The 22,242-nt window shown below is 47.0% G+C and overlaps 1 protein-coding gene across 5 annotated transcripts in view; it reads left to right on the top strand.

Annotated features, from left to right (window-relative positions):
* Positions 1-22,242, top strand: part of AMOTL1 (angiomotin like 1) — a 125,149-nt gene that overhangs the window by 11,846 nt on the left and 91,061 nt on the right. For 2 of the 5 annotated variants that reach the window (XM_081799040.1, XM_081799039.1), the window contains 3 exons: positions 7,490-7,625; positions 10,660-10,751; positions 19,212-19,262. In XM_081799040.1, coding sequence (XP_081655166.1) covers positions 7,558-7,625; positions 10,660-10,751; positions 19,212-19,262 — 211 coding nt within the window. In that variant the 5' untranslated portion in view covers positions 7,490-7,557. Of the gene's footprint in view, positions 1-7,489; positions 7,705-10,659; positions 10,752-19,211; positions 19,263-22,242 lie in introns of those variants that run through there. The other 3 variants (XM_081799042.1, XM_081799041.1, XM_081799043.1) reach the window with 2 other exon arrangements.

Below are 22,242 nucleotides of genomic sequence, written 5' to 3' on the forward strand. Positions count from 1 at the left end.
GCAGGAGATATCTCTAAGCAAATCTGCTGAATGATGACAGTGCTATGTGTTTGTTTGCACGCTGTTTTGATGATTGTCCAGTTGACATATGATTTGCACAAAACTCTGTGAAAGCTAGAATAATGGACTCTGTGAACCCTATTTCACACACCAGAGAAACTGAGCTCCAGGGAGATGAAGTGATTTGTCCAGGGTCCCTAAGTTAAGAAACAAACCCGAGCCACGTGAGAACCCAATTTTCTGGAAATATTTACTTTCCGTTTTCCTACTCCGTCAGTGTGTACTTAGGCATTGCGCTGGCTGGATGGCAGAATATGGGGACAAATCTTTTGTTGTGAATGGGCTGTTGTGAGTTGTGTGAAGAGTTTGCAGGCACAGACTCATTGGAGTCTCCCAGCTCTAGGTACGCCTACGTCATTCACCCGGCAAGCATTGCCTGACGCCACGTCTGGCCAGGCATGGGGCTACTGGGTGGACAGTAGCAATGGAAGGGGGATAAGACATGACTTTGTCCTAAGGAAACCATCTCCCGCTGGGCATGGTAATCATCTTGTAAAGAGAGTATTATCATCCAGCGGAAAAGCACTGTCCTAATGGAATATAAAAAGTTCTGCAAAGCGCAAAAGGCAGAAGAAATAACTCTGCCTGGGAAGGTTTCATGGCAGAAGGGACTTCTGAGCTTGGTCTCAATGGACTGACTTTAGAGATGAAAAGCCTGAGTCACTGAGAGTTCTGAAAAGAGCCTCAGAAGTTTATAACTTCATTAGGTTTCCTAACAATATGCTTGTTGCCATAGCTCCTTAGAGAGTAGTAGCATACATTATTTGAGTACTTAAAATATTAACATCAATAACTTCCACAGTACCTTCACAAATACTCTGCCTAGTTGGATGAGCCAACTGGGAATAATGGTTTTTAAGTTACTCAAACTTTCCAATTCTACAAAGCCAGTATGAATACCTGGAAACAAATAAGAATCCCAGAAGGATCGTGTCAACTCTCTAAACATCAGCCATTTCAGACAGAGGAAAACTCTGTGTCTCTAGCACTTCATGTCCTTTTATTCATGTAAAGAGGTATTTTCTTACACAGTGGATACTTAAGAACATTCTACTCTTCTCTTCCAATCGTAAGAGGCTTATATTGTATGTGCTGCTGAATTTTATCACTTGAATATTAAGAGCCCAAATGTAGACTCTGATATGTTTTGGTTTATCTGGAGATGAAAAGAAAAGAACTTTCCAAATTTAGAAATTGAAATTCATCAGAGCCAAACTCTTGGGGCTGCCCAAGAGGAGACTGTCCTCTATGCTACTCTGGTCCATAAGGTTGCTGATGATTGGATTTTTCTGATAGATGATACTAGTACAATAGATTGAATATTTATGTCCCTCCAAATTGTCAAGGTGAAGTCTTAATCCCCAATGCGATGGTATCAGGAGGTGGAGCCCTTGGGATGTAATTGGGTCATGAGGCTGGAGCTCTCTAGCCCCTTCTGCCATGTGAAGATGCAATAAAAAGTCAGCAGTCTGCAACCAAAGGGAGTCCTCCCAGAACCTGACTGTGCAGGCACCCTATTCTTAGACTGTCAGCCTCAAGAACTATAAGAAATAAATTTCTGGGTTTTATAAGCCACGAAGTCTATGGCACTTTGTTATAGCAACCCAAACTGACTAAGACACCAAGACCCTAGATAATGGAGATGTTAGCTAGAAATTGCTAGTTGAGAAGGAAAATCCCATCATGGGACCTCTTCCCTCTTGCGTTTCAATTTAGTTGTTTGGTTTGTTTTCTGGGTGTGACAAGATAGACTTACACCTTCCACTCATAACCAAGATGGAATGCTCCTTCTGATTCCTGACTTGTTGAAGAACAAGGTCCAGATCTGCAAGACTTGGGAGAGCATCAGAACTGGGGTAAAATCTTGATATTCCTTGAAGAGTATCTCATTTTTAAGCAGACTTTGAAGAACAGAAGATGGGGTAGAAGTCCTAAAACAGCTCAGCAGTACTGAGGATTGTTGATGAATACTAATATTTTAAGAATCTAAAAATGAAGTGCTTGACAAAAGCGTTCACAAATACAATGGGCTGCCTGGAGAGAAAAGGAGGTCCTTCCTACTGCTAGTACTTAAGTACAAGCTGGGTAGTCACATGCTGGGGAGTTGTGCATAAGGCAAGGGTCGGACTAAAGGTCCTAAGATCCCTAGCAAATTCTAGATTCTATTTTTTGTCAATCCTTGTGCAAATCTCTATGCTTGCACTTCGTACATTATTCTCTAATGATATGGCTAGGTATCTGTCTCCCCGACAAGGTGGAAACTCCTTGAAGGAAGAATGAAATCTACCCTGTTCTATCCCAAGCATTTAGCACAGTGACTAGAACATAAGAGATACCAAGTAAATAGATATCAAATGAATAAATGAACTAATTGTGTATATCTGTATTAATATCTATATATACATCTCGATTTATAGTATAGTTACATATATCTTGATTGGTAGTGTAAGTTACCAGCAAGTGGACTTGCTTGCTGTGAGGGTGTTCATATTCCTTACAACCCCTGGTTGCTTGAATACCTGGATGATGTGATATGCCATGTGATCCCCCACATACGGCACTTCTGTGTAATTTATTCCTTCTCTACAGTTGGAGCTGTAGTATGGCAGTTTAGGCAGAGTCAAGGTATGGCCAGGGTTTTTCTGAATTCGTATTTCCAGATCTAGCCCCACTGCCGGCCATGACCCTAGAGATGTTGGTTAGAGGTCTTGGGTGTGACTCGGCTGCATTAAGTGGGCAGGCATCTCCTGGGGGTTATCAGAAGTGTGGTTTCATCCCAAGCGTGGGGAGGGAGGCAGGTGTTCGAAGGGCAGGGGCTCTTGTGGCACGTTGGGCAAAGGAGCAGGAATGCAAACTCAAGTGGGAGTGTAAGTGGGAGACTCTCAGCGAGTTAGACTGGATGAGAAGGTCAGAATGGGGCCAGGAAGCAGAGGCAGAGAAGGTGTGGTTTTTAGGTGGAGAAATTGCCAAAGAAGCAGAGGAGGTGGGTGCGGTTGCAAAGAGAATACTTTGCAAAGGAACGTGTTACGCTGAGATATGTTCGACAAATAGATACTGAGTGCTTACGTTGGGACGGCCACTGTACAAAGGGTAGGGATACAAATGAGTAGGGTCTCTGCTCTCAGGTACGTAAGCTATGAACTCACCTCTACAGATTAACAGACAAGTACAGTACAGCATGATACATGCTGGAAGGAGGTAAGCACAGGGACATCTGTGGGGAACACGGCAACTCTAAGACGAGATGTAAAGGACAATCTGTAGTCAGCAAGGTGAGGCAGGAGGAACAACCTTGCTAGAGCTCTAGAATGACTGAATGAACATACACAAGACCAAAGAAGGCAGCTTACACAGAGACTGTAAATACTTTGCTATAGTTGAGCCTTCTTTTTTTTTTTTTAAAGATTTTATTTATTTATTTGAGAGTGAGAATGAGAGAGAGAGAGAGAGCATGAGAGGGGGAGGGTCAGAGGGAGAAGCAGACTCCCCGCCGAGTAGGGAGCCCGATGCGGGACTCGATCCCGGGACTCCAGGATCATGACCTGAGCCGAAGGCAGTCGCTTAACCAACTGAGCCACCCAGGTGCCCCGCTATAGTTGAGCCTTCTATATGAAGTGGTCAGGATTTTTTCTTGGGAATAATGAATCATTGGAGTATTTTAATCAAGGAGTGGCACGATCAGAGGTGTGTTTTAGAAATATCACTACAACAAAGTGTGAGGACCAGGTCAGAGGAAAGGTAGCCCAGGGACCCACTGACGTTGTTGCAGTCACTCAGCGGATGATAGTGGCTGAACTGAGAACAGAGAGAAGCAAATGTCTTCTTGAGACATCTGAGAGTTAGGATGGATAAAGCGGGGTGACTGATCCGATGGGCGATGTGATCAGTCAATCAAGGGTGGCCTGTTTCTAGCTCAGGGAGCCGGGCAGATGGCTTGCTGTAGAGGCAGCTCTGAAAAGAGAAGAGGACGTGTCCATTTAAGGTCATCGGGGAGTCAGAGAGCTAACCTCCTTGGGTCCAAAGGTCTGTAAAGCCCCACACCGCTCTTTCAGGGCAGGGAGGTCTCCTTTGCCAGCTTAACAAGTGTCTGATATCTGACGAGGGTCCTTGCCTACACTGGTCATTATCATTTACACATCCATTCAATCAACCGATATTCATGAAAGATCGATTATGTATTCACAGTATCCTGGTATTCCATAGACCCCAATGTCCAATGATGCAGGTGGTTTAGTTCTTCTCTTTACTTTTTCTATGTATTTTTTTCAGCTTTATTGACATTTAATTGACAAATAATATTGTAAGATATTTTAAGTGTACAGTGGTGATTCATGTGTACATTGTAAAATGATTCTTCCCATCTAGGTAGCTTATCCATCACTCACATATTTACCTTTTTTCCTTATAGTGAGAACATTTACGTTCTACTCTTTTAACAAATTTCACTTATACAATACGGTGATATCAATGAGAGTCACTATGCTGTGCATTCGACCCCCAGAACTTATTCATCTTACAGCTGAAAGTTTGTATCCTTTTACCAACCTCTCCCTATTTTCTTCACCTCCCTGGCCCTGGCAACCACTTTTCTATTCTCTTTTTCTAGGAGTTCTACTTTTTTTTCTTTTTAGATTCACATATAAGTGATAGCATGCAGAATTTGTCTCTCTCTTTGGCTTATTTCACTTAGCATAATGCCCTCCAGATTTACTACGTGTGTGTGTATGTAAATAAAACATATTAATCCAGGGGCACCTGGTTAAGTGTCTGACTCTTCGTTTCGGCTCAGGTCATGACCTTAGGGTCCTGGGATCGAGCCTTGTGTCGGGCTCAGCACTCAATGCAGAAGTCTGCTAGAGTTTCTCTCTCCCTCTCTCTCTGCCCTTCCTCCCCTGCACTCTCTCTCTCTTTCTCTCAGATAAATAAATAAATCTTAAAAAAACATATTAATGCATTCATTCATTAATAAAACACATTGCTTCCATATGTTGGCTATTGGAAATAATGCTTCAGTGAACATGGGAATACAGATGGTTCTTTGAAAAGGTGCTTCTCAAAGTCAGAGTTACAACTGTAGGATTTCAACAGGCTTTCCTACTCACACCACCCCACTTTATCCTTTAGAGAAGGTATTTCCTCACACCCCAGTTTGTCTTTTTAGTTTCTTCTTCATGGACTTAGTCTTTGAGAGAGTTTAGTCTTGGATGGAGGTTCAATGCTTTCTAGAAAACCCTGAATAAGTTATGGCCAGAGGCCTGGAAAATGTTTTCTAGGCCCCGCACTTTGACGAGCAACTCTGGGGCTTCCCGTGACCGAAATGATGGTGTTAGAGTGTCAGTAACAGATGTGATTGATCAAAGTCTTCCTCGAAATACTGGTGTTTGATGCAATTTCATTTCACATTTTGTGTGTGGCTTTCCCAAGCTGGGGTGTGAAATTTAAGCATCAGAGAAATCAGCAGGGTTTGTAGGTTGAAGTTAATGAAACAATGGGAACCTATGTATTTCAGGTTTGTTCAGAATCTAGCCTCACACATCCAGAAGAGATCATCTTACAAATCTGGTTCCTGGGGGCCGGGGGATGCCTAGGCCACTGGGCCAAGAAGGATGGGGAAAACCACTGTCCAATTAATCAGTACAGCTCTATTTTTTGTCAAAGAAAGCTAATAGAATCTCCAACTCACTTCTCAAAGATACTGCAAGGATTAATGAAATAAATGTTGCTTTTTAAGGATGTAGTATTATTGCTAATAATACTAAGATACAAGATGTCGAATGTCAAATTAGGCCATCCTAATTAGGTCGTTTGATTAAATGGCGATGCCCATGTGATCATGGCTCAGGATTGGATTTCCATTCTAGACATGTTTTTAGTTTTGCACAGAGAGCATGTCTTGTTCCGATGGCAGACTATCTCTAGCCTTGATCAGCCACCTCTCACGTGTTCAGGCTGATGTCTCAGTTTGCTAATGGATAAATAACACAGCTTTCTCCACCCACATCAGTGGGTGGATAGGTTGCCTTTGTATGTAAAGCATATTATTATAGGCTGCAAGTCTTGGAAGACTGAACAAGCCTTTGACAACATCTGGTACTAATTCCTTCATTTACAGTTGAGGAAATTAAGTCAGAGAGAGTAAGTGGTTTGCCGAGAATCACCCAGTAGTGCCCGAGCCAGGGGGCTAAAATCCAGATTTATTGATAAGTCCAATGTTTTTACTCTGGCATTGTGCTAATCCCCTCTGATCTAGGATTCCCTTCTAAGACTTTTGGGTGCTTGGATGGAAAACCAATCCCTAGTGAGCCAGTGCCCAATAAAGTATAGTACAATCTTTGGTACCTCCTGGTGTTTTAGGAGAGATTTTTGGGTCTTCGCTGCAATTCCCAGGAGTACCAGACTTTTCTAGGCAGACAGCCAAAAGGCAAACAAGGCAATGTCTGCAGTCGGGTAGGCAGTGCGGGAACCTGCAGGGCAACTTTCCACAGCGTTCTAGAGACCAAATCAAGTCAGCTGGTCTGATTACAACAAATGGTAATCGGTGCCCATCCTAATTAGGCTGACTGGATTTCTGACGTGGTAGATATCCCACTTGCTGCATTCCTAGATTAAGTCAATCAGTCATGTTCAATTATTCAGCCGTGTCCATTTGAGAACCTGCTGCATGCAGAGCTTTTATGAAAATCTCTTTGAAATGTAAGCAAGAGATTGGCCGGGAGCTGTAACCTTCCCAGATATAGGTAGAGCTTGCCCAGGCTGGACTTCTCTGAGGCAGCCGGTGAAGAGACCTTTTTATGAAAGCCCAGAGCCCTCATGATATGTGACTTTCTATCACGGTGTTCAAGGGGGAAATGGAAAATCGGCCTCCATGGTCCTTCTTGGCACTGCTATTTTTCCTTCAAATAATATTTATTGTATACCTTTTTCAGACTGTAAGAGTAATGCATGCTTATTGTGGAAAATGTAGAAAATTCCAAAGAAAAGAAAAAGCACTCATAATTCTAATGCCTTAGGAGTTACTTCCAGGTTTCTAGTCCAAAATTTTCCAATCTGTGTTTTAGGCATATATAGAAGTAGATACCTATTTATTTTTATGAACCTGAGATTCTACTGTATCCTACCCTAAAATTCTAGAAGTCTATAAACCGTGCAGAACTCAACACACTTAGTTCTTTGCTCAAAGCCTGGCATGTGGTAGTTGTTCCACAAACATCTGTTAACTGAATTGGGAGGGAACCATGATTTGTGGACTCGGGCAGCGTCTTGGAAGATCTCACACTCAGGCCGTGCACAAATCTTGACAAAAATCTTTGCATGCTAAAGAAACATAATGAACTGGAAATGACTACTTTCCTCCCAGAAAGCTTCTCCTTTCCAGGAGAGCATCAGTGGGTAATTCATCTCCCTTTTTTGTGCTCATTATTTATTTCAGGAGATTCCATTTGATTCAAGAGCTGCACAGACAGGAGGGTCCACTGGAAGTATGGACCTTGGTGAAACATGGCCCCTGGAGGAAGGAACCTGGTTGTCTCATGCTGGAATTCATCACTTTGCCAACACCAGAGGGGGTATGGCTGCTTTTGATGTCCCTGATACACGTGGTACTCTTCAACTCCTGCACGCACTGTGTCAACCCAGCTGTGCTCAGTACGTGCCCCGTGCTGTTTGTCTTTTCAAAAGCAGCCAGGTAGAGAGGAGAGGAGTGGACTTTGGAGTCAGGCAGATCTGGGTTCAGATCCTAAATTTCCTCCTTGCAAGCTACATGGCCGGAGAGAGCTTATCATTTTCTCAGCTCTAACACGAGAGTAAGAATGCCTATTTTGTAGGGCTCTGATAAGGACCATGAGTTATGCAAGCTGTCATTTACGGAGCCCTTACCCTAGCCAGGTAGGAGTTTCATCATACACCTCTGAGCACCTAACACGTGTCAGGCACTGTATTCCTATTTATCTTTTTTTTAAAGATTTATTTATTTAGAGAGAGCTTGTGCGAGTGGGAGGAGGGGCAAAGGCAGAGGGAGAGAGAGAATCTCAAGCAGACTCCCTGCTGAGCGTGGAGCCCAACGCGGGGCTCGAAGTCAGGAACCTGAGATCATGACCTGAGCTGAAATCAAGAGTGGGATGCTTCCAACAGAGCCCCCCAGACACCCCTGTATTCCTGCTTATCTTGTCTCATCTCCTCTCAATAGCCCTGCAATCGCTTAGGCCACCCTCTGCTGTGCCCTATCTCTAAAGTGGGGTCACTTACACTCAAGTGGCATTGAGAATACAACCGGTATAAACAGAGTAGGTCAGCTCACCGTCCCTTCCTTTTCCTAGCGTAGCATCTGATTAATACAGCTCAGTGTGAAGTGATAGGGATGTTGTTACTTTCATAGTTCATACAACATTCATACAAATGTAAGAACCATAACCCTCATACGGAGCTGTGGGTCTCTTTCAGGTCTAAGAGTCCACCCCTCCACCATCCCCCAAATCTAACGGAGATCTACTTTGGCGGCAGTAGCCATGCTGTGGCTAGGGAGATAAAGGCCACTGAGGTTAATGCATCTGCATGAGGGTTTTAATAAGTTCATGCCTCCCATTGTGGCTCATTCATTCACTCATTCGTTCAACCAATACTGAGCACCTACTATGTGCCAAGCACTGGGAACACAAGAGAGCAAGATAGGCATGGAGATCACTAGGCCACCCTCTGCTGTGCCCCATCTCTAAAGTGGGGTCACTTACACGGCACTGCACCAGGGTACATCTCCAGCCAAGGCTACGGCTCGCAATGGGGAATTGCCCATGGGGAAGGTCGGCACTTTGAGAAAACTTGGATGAGCTCAGCCAAAAGGCAACAGTTGTTCTCTCCTGTCCCTGTCACACCGACCCCCTTGCCACTTTTTAGAGGTTCTTATGCCAGTATTTCCTCGCTACTCATGGAATATAGTGGAACCTCCTTAGCTCAGCACACAGCCCTTCCTGATCAGACCTCTGCCTGCCTCTCTAGACCCATCTCCTGCTGTTCACTACTAAACACAAATCCCCTCCATTGCTGTACTGATCGCCTCTGGAACCTTGGATACATCCCGCTCGCACATACTGGGAGCTCTGCATGGGTGGTTCCTACTACTTGCCTTTTGCTCGGCAGGTTCCCACCCATCCCTGAAGCTTCAGCTGACATCATCTATTCTAGGGTCTCCTCCTGCTCTGCCTCCCACCCTACCCGGGTCTGAACGAGAGGCCCGACCCCAGCGCTACCTCAGAACTAACAGATTCCTGGGTCATAGTGCCTGTCCCACTGTGTCGTGATGGTCCCTATCCTGGACAGTCTGTGGGCTTCTTGAGGCAGAGTCTCGCTTTATTCACCTCTGCATCCTTTTCACAAGCAGCCTGGCAAATTGTTGATGCATGTATATTTACCGGCGGGCTGGCTGGGTGCCTCCATGAATGAACTGTGGGCAGGACCACGTCCCCTGGGTATCTCTACCTTCCCTGAGAGCCATCTTCAACGGTGCTAACCCAACTGGACTCTGCACAAAGGCCCCTTGGCCCCAGCACGTCACTTCCCGGGATGTTCAGCACACCCCTAGCATTTCCTTCCCGGCTCCAGGTTAGTTTGCCAAAGTCTGCAGGCAGAGGAGAGAAAGGAAGTAGGTGTGCTTTGTCTACTGGTGCTTTTTTAACCTAAGTGATAGAAGCCCCCATCATAGAATTTTAGAAGCTTTCAGTATCGCTGTGACAAACTGGTGGCTAAAAACTGCTTATTGTGACCAACTCCGCAAACCACTGCATCCCCCCATGAGTTCACCCTGTCTTGTATCTACCGTCTTCGGGGCTTGGCTGGCTAGTAGGAAGGGGACCTGTGTCCTAGATCTGCCTAATGGGGAGTCCCTGTTCTCAGATAAGGGATAAGCTTCTGGGGCTGCTGGAGGAGCTTAGCTCTAGTGGGTGACAGGTACCACGATATGTGGTCCCTGTCCAGACAATCAGGTGATGATGGAGGTGTCCGAGACACAGCATGGTAGCGCGGTGGTATGTGGGTGAAGCACCGTGACAAAGAATCAATGTAGCGGAACCTTGGAAATCCTTTTGGGCAGCTGGTAGTAGGGTGGGTCTCAGAAGCCTGGGCTGGGGCTCAGGGAAAGGGCTCAGGTCCCAAGAGGACTAGAGAGGGGACCAAAATGGGAACTTGCACTCAGAAATAATGGAGAAGCCCCGCTGGGCCAAAGCTAAGTCAGATTTGGAGTAATGGTCAAAAAAACCCAAAAACAAAAACAAAAAAACCCAAAAAACAAAACAAACCAGCCATTTATACATTGTACCAGACCTTATGCTGAGCCTTTTTTGTATAGATGATCTCAATTCATTCTTACAGCCTTATTCTCATTTTATAAATGAAACTGAGCACCAAGAGGCTGACACGAGGCTTGCACAGGGTCATTTAGCTGCTGAATGGCAGAGTGGGTATTTGAACTTAGATCTGCTTCACCCCAAGGCACAATAGGCTATTGCCCCTCACTTTACCCTCCAACACTCCCCACTCTGCTTTCTCGGTTTAAGACTCCAGTGGGCCAATTACAGATTTTTATTGCTGGTTATTTCTTCGTCATAGTAGAAAAGAGCCCTGGCCGGGAGCAGGGCCAGAAAATCAACAGTGCTGTTGCAATGTGTGGATTATCATCCAAGACCCTCCTACTGCCACCCGAGGTAATGCCACCTGCTTCTGAGCATCCTTCCTCCATGCCCTGAGCCCTGTCCCAGCTCTCCCACCACTGGCTGGTACCGGCAGCTCCATTTCTGAGACCCAGCGTGGGCTAAGAGAGTGTCCATTTCTAGTGAAGCCCCAGGGAAAGTCCTGGAGGTGTCCGAGCCTTGGGGTTTTGTTCTTGGCTTCATGGAGTCCTCTGAGAACTGTGCTATCTGCCAGGGAGGCTCCGTCATCCTGGTGAGTCATCGCCCTGGAGGCAGGGCCAGATCCACACCACATCTGCCTCTGTGTTATCCTCGGGGCATCTCGGGCTGCCATTAGAGAGGGACAGCCTCCAGGAAGCTGGCAAGGAGAGCCCAGGATGTCTGGGGGTGAAATGGAGTTTCTGGAGGAAAGTCCCTCCGCCACTCTTGCTTCCTACACTCCTAAAGACACCCTCCAGGACCTGGGCGGGTGGTTTTTCAAATTTATTGTAAAAGTCTGGAACATATTTTCCAAATGGAATTGTCCACAGTGCCTGACGCATCCAACAGAAGGGGGGCCAGGGTTTGGCCAGAGCTCTGTTTCTGTGATGTCACCAGCCGATCCGGCAGCTCCTTCGATTAGCCAGCTGCCTCATCGCACGTGTGGGGGTTTGGTGCAGGAGAGGCAGCCCCTGCTGCCTTTCTTAGCGAACCCCCACACCACTTCTTCCTGTTCCAGATGTGCTCACAGCAGCTCTCTGGGAATCCTGCTGTCCTCCATTCTTCCCAGGGGACTCAATCTGCTTACGGAGAGAGGCAGGAAGTTCGAGAACCCACACCTGGCAGGAGGAGAGGTCAGGAGCGTGGTAGAAATGCCATGGCGCTGCCCCCCGTCACGGGTACAAAAACAGGAAGGAGCAGATTTGCCTTCTGGTCTCCCTCAAGGTCAGGGACAGTGTTAACATCAGTCAGGAAGGAAAGGAGGAACTTTTTCTGGGGATGGCGTGTGTGTCCAGCACTGCCACCGATGTTATTTGATTTCATGTAAATTCTCACTGAAATCCCATCAAGGCGTTATTACATATCCCCATTTTGCAGATGAGGACACTGAGCCTTGGGGAGGCAAGCTCATACAGCAAATGCCGGCCCAGCTCGCATTCGAACTCAGGTCTTTCTATTGCCAGGCTATGCCGTGTCCATTCTACTTCCTTGTCTGTTGGTTTCTTTTCTTTCACGATTTATTTATTTGAGAGAGAGAGACAGTGGGGGGAGGGGCAGAGGGAGAGAATCTGCAAGCAGACTGTCTGCGGAGCCCGACGTGGGGCTCGATCCCACAACCCTGAATCGGGATCTGAGCCGAAACCAAGAGTCGGTCCCCTAACTGATGGGGCCGCCCAGGCGCCCCCTGTCGGTTTCAAAGGATAACACCATCTGGCATCTCAACCTTTTTGTGAGCCTTGATTCTTTTTTGCCTATTCCCCTTGCATATGGTGACTAACACAATGGAATCTGTTACCCACAATCCTCTCTATTGGCGTTTGTTTTAACAAGTTCCATCAGTGTTGTTTCATTTTACATTTCCCAGAGGAGCTCACAGTCTGGCAGGTTTGGAGACTTACCAAAGACTAGTGGCAAAACGAGGGCCCTGGCTTCCGCTCCTCCGTCTAGCACCTACGATATGTCATTGCTAGGGCTATAGCTTCTGGGAAAAACCATTCCAAGGTGAAAGAAGACAGGCCCCGCACAGGCCAAGCGGGCTATTTGCAGTCTTCGAAAGAAGAGAGTTCCTCTCAGGCCTCAGTCCAGGAAACTCAGGTGGAAAATTCGAGATGGGGCGGGTCTCCACGTCTCAGCAGAGACTCACATGCATCCGATGGGTTTCTTTCTTAACGGTTTGGTCAGAGACTTCAATTGCAGCAAATGTTCCCCCCCACCACCCTTAATCTTAGCACAGGGTATTTTGTCTGATTTCACTCAATAGATCCGACTGAGTGCGAGTTGGAAGTGTAGGATTTTCCTCTGCAGGGACCTTTTTCTGTGTGTATTTTTGGAATGGTTCTTTATTCTGATTCATATCCACATACACCTCCCAGCAGCTTCTCGGCTCAGCCAGAGTTTATTTCCTTTGATATGATGTTGAGTGAGGAGTCTTTTAAGTCTCCATCTCTGTTCCATACTTAGCAATAGGAATCCTGGAGGGCTGGGGGGGATACGATTTGTTTAGTAGCGCCTACTGCATTGGCATTCGGCTTTCTCGGAGAACTAATTTAACATCTTTACCAAAATGAATCCTTGACTTCCTGGCAGACTTAGTATCCTACCACCTCTTGGCTTCTATTGTTTCTGCTAAAGATAATGACTTTTTCTCAGGTGCAAGATAGTTAACTACTCTTCCCGTAGAACCCGTTTCTTTCTTCTGGAAGCTATAAAACACTTAACACAGTTACCTGAGGTTTTTATTTTCATTTAAGGGAGATAAAACAACTATGTTTTCTTCCTCCGTCTCATTAAGAATTATAAAGAAGTTGGGTTGTGCTAAAAATGCATATATATTTATATACATATACATATATTAAATATATATACATGTATTAAATCCTAGGAGGAGGGGAGATGTCTTTTGGGCCGATTCAGCCCTGGAGTTAATGCCGTGACCAATTAAGTGCAAATTTCTTTCTGACGAAACCTTATGGGTGGGCATACATTTGTCCTTGTTTGGTCTGTCCTAAGAGGACACAGATAAGAGACTGGATAACAGAAGAGAGTCATGCTGTGCTCAGGCAGCCACGGCCCCACTCTTCCCTCCTAAATCAGTCCTGCCCACGCTCCCCAGGGAGAAGGGGGGGAGGAGGGCGGGCATTGCTTCTTGGCTGCTCTGCTGTTAACTAGCAGAGGGCTTCCAAGAGACAGAAGGCTCCTGCCGAGAAGACGAGCAAAGGGCAATGCCAGTGAGGAGAAGGCAGAGGGAGGGCTCAACCCACTTCTTTCTGTCTTTCGTTCTTGAAATTGGTGTCCTTCCAGGGGCTGGGGTTGGGAAGGCTGTGGACAGATCTGAGCGGCCTCTGGCTATTGTTCAAACCTGTTATTATGGAATTTGCGCAGCTCTTTCTTGCAAAGGGAATTGATAACATACTTTAGCTGCAAATAAGTCTCCCCATGTGGCATTTAGCCCCTTGCCCATTTCTTGGAGGAAGAAGCTGTACCTGTATGAGACTCTCATCTCCTCCTCTTCTCCAATGACCCAGGAGTTGTATAGCCCCTGGGACCCCAGAGTCAGAGCAGCCGGAGAAAACAACAGGGGTGCAGTCTGTGGCCTTTCCCCCCAAGCAGAGCCTACGGTCAAAGCAGGCCCTGCCACTTGTGGGCAGAGTTAGCCAGAGGATGATGGCATTCCCAGACTGCAGCGGGCATAGCCTGGCCACGGTGCAGCTCCTGCCCACTCAGCAGGGTATTAGTGGTAGGCATTGTGCTCAGAGCACTATTCTAGCCACCCCAAAAGCATCTGCAGTGTGCTCTTGGCTTGAGAGATGGAGCTAAGAATTCCTTAGATCCTAGAGTTAGAGCCAATGTTGCTACATGACCATACTTCATTCGCCAAAGAATGAGGGTTCTAATGGAGCTTTCCAGATAACTGAACTATCATCCTTCCAATGTCTACATTTTGTTCAAAATTTTACTGTTTTCTGCTGGTGGACAAGACCTTTTTTCCCTCTGGTTTTTGTACACTCTCTTTCCCTACTAAGCAGAGAATAGTCACATCCCAGCTTATGATTGGAGTTGGACCGAAACTTCACTTAGAAATTTATTGCCTTGAATTTGGAATCTGTAGTATGATATGTGACTTGTTTAAACAATTCATATATACATTTGAATATGCCTAAAAAATTCTCTCCCAGGACACACAAGAAGCTGTGGATGGTATGTCAGTCTGGGGATGGAGACCGGGATAGGATGGGAAAGAGGAATTCATTTTTTAGTTTATACTCATCTGTACTGAGTAGTTTTTCCTTTACTTGGACATATATTATTAGTATAATTTAGTATTATTAGTATAATTTATATATATATGAATATATATTCATATGAATATTAAAGCTAGGGGCTGGGTTCCCAGGCTAGCTCCCAAAACCCATTCAACTCATGATGTAGCAAGCAATAGTAAGAGTGGACATTAGATCTTAGCCCCTTCTGTAATCTGTTTCTATGGAAAACCTGAGTCCCAGAAATATTTCCTCCTTGCCAATTTCTCCCCACATGTCCCTCTCTCTAATAAGTGCTGCCCTAGAAATAGGAGGAGGAACTTTGTCTTCCTGTCTGCAGATAACCATGGTTCATGAGGATCGCTCTCCTACTAGAACAGTCAAAAGAGGGGACCCAGCATGGTTGGGCCCTCTAAGTTGGAGAGAAAGGCACATTTACTATGCACCTGTCCCAGACTTTACCGGTTTGCTTCTGACTATCCAGTGGAATGTCAGGACACCAAGGTTCTCAGAGGTTTAGTAACATCCCTGAGAGTGCCTTCTAAAAATCGACAGAGCTGAGCTTCCAACCTGTAAGCTTGGGCAACTGTCCTTTATAGATCAGTGACCGTTTGGCAGAATCATTTCTTTATAAGAGGCCTATGAAAGTCAAGCAGACATAGGCACTTTGGACACTGCCTGAGGTTCCGTAAGATCCTCTGTCATGGATCCGATCCCTTATTAGATGGGAAGCGATGGGAAGGCGGGAGCCTTTGCAACCGCAGCGCTTAGCGCAGTCCTGGAAGCATGGTCAATTCCCCATAAATGTTTGTTTGAGTAACAGGAAATATTATTGTCTGCTCTGCTCTGCTTCCTAAGATAGGAAATTGGAATCATATATTTATTTTTTTTTTCAACGGCAAATACCGAAACGAGAAACATATTTTCTCATTAACCTTCGAGTGACTAGGAAATTCAAATAACTGAAGTGCTGTAAGGAAATTTCTTGGCTTATAAGGCATCCATCTACAGGAACAAATTGAAGGGGATGCCATTGTGAGGCAGAAGAGTTTGGCAGGTTCCAGAACCTAACCGCCAAGTAGAACATTTATTTTGCTCTTTCCCTGGGGAAAACCTTCTCCCACCTCCATCTAACCAAGCTACAAGCCAACTCAGAACACAACTAAAAGTCAGGGCAATGTGACCTTGCCCTTAATTTGAAGCATACTCTGCAGCAACTCAAAGTTGTTGAAAGTAAGAAAAGAGCCCATTTTTCTCAGCTGTAAAAGAGCTTGCCATCCAAAGATGACTAATATATTACCTAATTTTCACAGTGTGACACTGTCTCTTCTGGGGGCTCTAAGTGCATTAATTTATTGCACTCTGACCACATAACCTTATGAGTTGGGTGTGGTTATTATTTCCATTATTAGAGGAACTAAACCTTGCAGAAATTAAATTACTAACCAGTAGCAGAACTGACATCAGAACCAAGGTCCTCCATAGATCATCTCTCTTAGAACACAAAGACTAATTGCTTCTCATTAAGATGGGGATGGAGTCACCTGAGTGCATCCACACATGCGATCAGTGGATCAAAAGCTACTATTGGGACCAAGAACTGACCACTGGAAGTGGCAATGGCAAAGGCAGTCTTGACCATGGCAAGAGCTACTTTGGAAGAGTGGTGAACTAGAAACTTGTTTGCCTTTAAGAGCAAAAGAAAGAAGTGGATATAAGGAGCGTAGACAATTCTTTTGATGAGTTTTGTTGTAGAGGGCAGCTGAGAATTGGGGGCGGTAGTTGGGGAGGGAAGTGGCGTCAAGGAAGAGTGAACATAGTAGGATGTCTGTATAGTGATGGGAATGCTCTAGGACGGAGGAAAACAGTAATTTAGGTAGGAAGGGGGAAAAGCCACATGAGAAGGGACAGGATCTGATCCACAAAGGAGGATGTGTCCTTAGATGGAGCAGAGATGGTTCACCCAGAGTAACAGGAGAGGAGAAGGAGTAGTGCAGGCAAATGGAGAGGGACGGCTGGGCTGTACACAGGCCCATTTGAGGTCAGCAATCATGAACTGGAAATAAGGCATGATGCTATGCTTCTCCAATCGTGTTTAGCCGGGTGCTGACAGATAGAAAGCGGAGAATCAGATTTTATCAGTGTTGTGGTTTTTCCAGGTAGGTGGTATGGAGAGAGGGGTGGGGGAAGATGAATCTGAAGGTGTATGTAAAAGAGAAAAGATAGTAACGAACCCAGAAACTAAGGTGCATAAAGGAGGAAGAGAGGTCCTGAGGAGAATAAGGGACAGAGAAAAGGTCATGGCATAAGCAAATCATAGGTGCTGCAATGGTCAAAGAGACATTGGATTAAGATAACAGTAGACTGGAAAGGTAGGAGCTGGGTGGAGAGTAGAATACTTGACACTGAGATTATAGATGGTGTCACTGTTGACACTGTTGCTGGGATAGTTGGAGGAGGGCAAGGAAAGGAGACAATGTTGAAGAGGTGAGAGACCAGAGTATGAGAAGAATCCACCATGTAGATGCAGAAATAAGAAATACACAGAAATAGTATTGGGGAAAGTGACAGTAATCCAAGTGCCCATATCTTCAAGGAATGAGGTGGAATAACCCAAGAGTCTGGAGATGGCTGCAGTAAGTAGAGGTGGTGGGTAACACGGTCTGTTGTATTCAGGGAGAGTCAGGTTTGGATCAGAGTAAGAAATTGAATGAAACAGAGAAGAGGCTGAAGATATGGGGGATTGTTCTGGTGATGAACCATGAATTCCTGAGGGCAAATGGGAGGATTCTAGGACGTGGGAGAGGATGGAGTGACACCTGCAAACATTCACCCAGCACATTCACCTCTTGGATTTGGGAGCTCCGATTGTCAGGAGTGGGAAAAAAGAAAAGGACAGATAGGCTAGGCGGCTCAGGGATGAAGCCCCGCCCTGCCTTCCCGGCACGCCTCCTTGAGCAATGGCTGGCCACAGTGGCTTCATTCTGTCCTCCCAGGTAATTTGTAAACCCAAAGCTGACAGTGGAAAACCCAGAGATGGCTGAGTGTTTACAGAATTGGAGCTCACTGGCACAGATCCAGGGGCCCTCAGGCTGCTGCAGCTGGTGATCTGGTCGCTCTGAGACCAGACGGCTCCCCAGAGGTTGCCCAGACTGTCGACTCCCACTGTCAGTCTCCAAGGACAAGGACGGAGAAGGGACAACCATTTCCCAGGTTTACTCCTTCCTTCCTCTTGACTCCTCCTGGCTTCCAAGCACATCCCTAAAGCCCAGAGCTGTCCCAGGCAGAGCAGTCAGTCAGTCCTGGGGGAAAACACAAACTGCATCTGCCCAAGTTACTCAGGCCGAGGGCCCAGAAAGGGAAGTTCCCGCAATCTACTATGAATTACTTCAGGACCTGGATCATAACTTCTGTTATCTACATCCTGTATTTGAAACCACTCAACTCTTTATGTAGTAGGAGGAGCACTGCTCTGCTCTCCTCAGACAGTCTCTCTCTCTCTCTCTCTCTCTCTCTCTCTCTCTCTCTCTCTCACACACACACACACACACACACACACACACACACACACAATCACAGTGCTGGGCAGTCCTATCCCTAAGTTATTTAACTTCGGAGGCTCAGTTTTCCTACCCGTGAAATGGAGACATACTACCTTCGCTGTTTGAACCAGGTGGTCTCTTAAGGGGAGGAAATATTGCTCGGGCTGCAGTTAGAATTCAGGTTCAAAAAGAAGGAGGGGGTTGGGGGCACTCGAAGCTCCTGCTCGCCTGGTGCAAGACAGATGGAATCTCTGAAAATCCTGCATCTCCCCAGGAGGAGCCCGGAACAAACGATTTTCCAAGCATCGGAGTAGGGCAGACGTCATACAAGAAGGCAGGAATCGTTTTAGAACTGGTTACGCTCCAGTTTTTAATAAATGGTCAGGGGGGCGGGGGCGGGGGAGGACACCCTCTAACAGGGAGTTGGGAGGCAGCGCGCGCGCCGCTGCCGAGCGTGACGGCCGCGGTCGCCTAGCAACCGGCGGCGGGGATGCGCGCGGGGCCCCGGCCTGGTGGGCGCGGGGAGCTCGCCGCCGCCACTGCCGCGCGCCCGCGGGCCTCCGGGACCCGCCGCGAAACTTTGGGGCTTCTCGGCGCTGGGGCGTCGACGCGAGGCCGGGCGGACGCAGCGATGCGCCCCGCGGGCTGAGGGCAGAGGATGAGGTCGCGGCCCGGCTGCGCCCGGCCCCGGGACCCGCGGGGTCGTAGCCGTGGAAAGTTGGCGCGCACCTGCCCGGAGCCTGGGAGACGCTCGGTCCCCGGCCCGAATTGTCCGCGCAAGTTTCTTTGGCAATTTCTTACCCGCCTTGGATCGGGTGTCCCGAACCCCGCCTGGCCCCCGGGTTCACGGACTCCCATCTCTGGGAGAGAGAAACCCGCGCTTTTCTAAGGGACCTGCGCGGTAACAGATGCTTGATCGATTTGCCCTGAATGATTGCGATTCTGTTGTTTTCTGCTTTTTTTTCTTCCTCCAGACAGTGAGTTCGTGGAAGCCTCGCCCGCGCCCTACAGCCCGGAGGAGTTAGGTAAGTCTAGCCCTTTTGCCTTTTCTTCTCGGAATTCCGCCCGAGACCCTCGAGTCTGGGGGCGCCGAGACACAATCCGCCGCAGGGGAGGAGGGAAGGGGGCAGGGGACATTTCCCCGGGGTCATGTTCCTTTCGCGGCGGGAACCGGCCTTTTCTCGGTGCGTGTGCTTTGGGGTGGCGGGGAAAGTGTCAGATGTGGCGTGTGTGTGTGTGTGTGTGTCCAGGTCGATGGTGCTGCTCCGAGGAGCAAGGGACAGCAAACTTCCCGGCCTGGGGCCTCTGGAAGCAGCCGGACTCATCCTGCCTGGAAGGACGCGCCGGTGGCTGGCTCTGCCCAGCTAAGTGCCTTGCCCGAGAAGGACATCGTGAGGGTCGTCCATACCTGAATTTAACCAAGTCGAGGGCCCCAAACGGTGGTCTGGTCACCACCTGGGAGCTGCGTTCCTCCCTGGTTTCTGCTCCTCATCCAGCCTATAGGTGTCTGGGAATAGGGCATTTCATCCGCCTATGTGGAGCCTGTCCCTCTAAGTGTAGATTTGTGGTGGGTGAACTGCCACGCTCCTGCCACAGACAGACTTCCTTGTGCAGAGGGAAGGAAATTTGCGTTGTCAGGATCCCTCTGAATATTCCTGCCACCCAGTCTCACTTCGGTGGCTCACTGGTTGGTTTCTTTTTCTTTCTTTTTTTCTCCCCCCCCTCCCTCACTTTCCGGTTTAGTTTAGGTGCTAACGATCTGGGCTGTCAAATCTGTCCTTGCTGTTCTCTTATCACCAGCTTGAAAATCTTGCCTTCCTAGCCTGGAATGATAGCTGTTGAAAAATGTTGATCCACAGTAGCATTCTCAGCCTTGTTTCTGGTCAGCCTCTCCTCCTGGGTTGTATGTCCTTACCACATCCCCACTCCACCTGAAGTAAAATCCCACCTCAGCAATGACTTCCATTCATTTCCCTGAGCCCGGCACTCGAAATAGGGCTGGATCAAGGATGGCAGTCTGAGGCAGGAGACAGTACGTGTTTTGTTCAGAAGCTGTGTTTCTGACCAGCTGTGAGGCAACCCAGTCGCTGTAAATGGAATCATAGGTTAAATGCATAACCCAAACTAGCTTTTAAAGGCTCACTGTAGTGAATCCTTTTGTGAAATGAAAATGCCATCTAAACCATAGCTTTGCAGGAAGCGATTTATTAAGAGGCCAGATTCTTGGTGATCTGCTCCACTCGTGTGTAATTGTGCATTGGTGACGCCACCGTTGGCTCTCCACACTGTGACAGAAGCGATTTGGTTCTCTTAAATTAGAGATAAGCATAAGCAGTGGCAGGCTGAGCATTCCTTGCTCTGAGAAGCTGCCTGTGTAACTCCTAAATTTGGTTTGCATTCACAGAATGGTTTATGTACCAGAGAGGCCCAGGTGTTTGACCTTCTTTCATTTCCATAACTACTTCCGGGAGCAACAGACTGGGCTGCCCTCAGTGCCGAGGCACTGATAAATAGGGGCAGCCCTTCCAATTAGTGGTAGAGAATAAGCAAGCAATCTTCTTTCTCTTCAGTACCCCTGTGGGAAATGCCCAGTTTCTCATGAGGAGATGAGAGCATTACAGGAACCGTGGGGTTCCCTCTTGGGCTCTGAAAACACAAGTCTGGCAGCCTGACACCAGGGTTCTCACTGCTTCATCATCCTTAATAGATTTGGTGACTAGCCTGTTTTCTCATCTTTGAGAAGCTGGGGTTGTGCCAGGTGACCTCTCAGGTGTCATCCAGATGCTGCGAGGAGCCATAAGCTGGAGGAGGCCCATAGCTATGGGTATTTATTATTTATATTCATGTGCCATGCTGTTCGCATGCATGCTGTCTCCAAAGGGGTATTCTCTCCCTGACAGAGCCGCTCACTGGATGGGACTGCATTGTTTCCATGCTGCTCAGATCAAAGAGGAAGCTGGCATTTCTCCCTTGGAAAGAGTCATGATAGTTTTTGGTGCTTTTCTTAGAAGCACAGTGGGAAAAATGCCTCTTACAGCAGTTGATGAGCTTGTCAAGCAGCCATTCTTTCTGGAACACAGAAGAACACAGAATTAACCCCTGGCCAGAACATTAGGGACCTGAAGAAGAGGTAGAGGGACACCATAAAAACTTAGTTTGAGGGGCGCCTGTGTGGCTCAGTCGGTTAAAGCATCCAGCTCTTGATTTCAGCCCAGGTCATGGTCTCAGGGTAGTAAGATCGAGTCTGAGTTGGGCTCCCTGCTGGGTGTGGAATCCGCTTGGGATTCGCTCTCCCTCTGCCCCTCCCCCCCCCAAACAAACAAACAAAAACTTAGTTTGAATTCTATCATTGCACTTCCTTGTGACCTTGGGCAGGCGACTAAACTGCTCTGAGCCTCAGTTATCCCCTCAACCCAAATGGAGACCTTGCATGGATGTTGTAGATGGTGTCTGTGAAGCCCTAGTACCAGGTGCAGGTCTTCAGGAAGTGCTTGCTGCTGTTGTTGTTATTATTATTATTATTATTAATTTGAAAACTACTAATTTCCTGTGCATGAAGGATAGAATGACTCTTAACAATTGTCCCACCAATTAACCAATACCATTTTTATTTCTAGAAATTTCTCTGCAACTTATATGGTCTACAAAAACAGATGCTCAGGGATGGTGATCAGGTCAATTGAATTATTTAGTAATTTGTCCCTGAAGCAGCACGTGGAATGATTTTCCATCTGAGGGCTTTGGTGGCAACCCTACTACTTTCCTGTGGCATGAATGGTGGTCAGTTTCATCTCCAAATTTTCATCTAAGTCTCCAAATGAACTACACTGGCCCCTTAGTGGGTTTATTCTCAGTGTTGCAGCAAGATCGTGTAATGAAATTTAAGTTACAAAAAAAGGGGGTTTTGGAAAGGCAATAGAGACAAGAGTCTCTCTCTAGATGAGTGCCGTATTGAAGGCTGCCTATGATGGAGAATCCAGAAATAAGCCCTCTCTCTGTCGCAGT

This window comes from Leptonychotes weddellii, chromosome 11 (assembly GCF_054177405.1).
Source record: "Leptonychotes weddellii isolate Sample4059 chromosome 11, ASM5417740v2, whole genome shotgun sequence".
NCBI classification, from domain to species: Eukaryota; Metazoa; Chordata; class Mammalia; order Carnivora; family Phocidae; genus Leptonychotes; species Leptonychotes weddellii.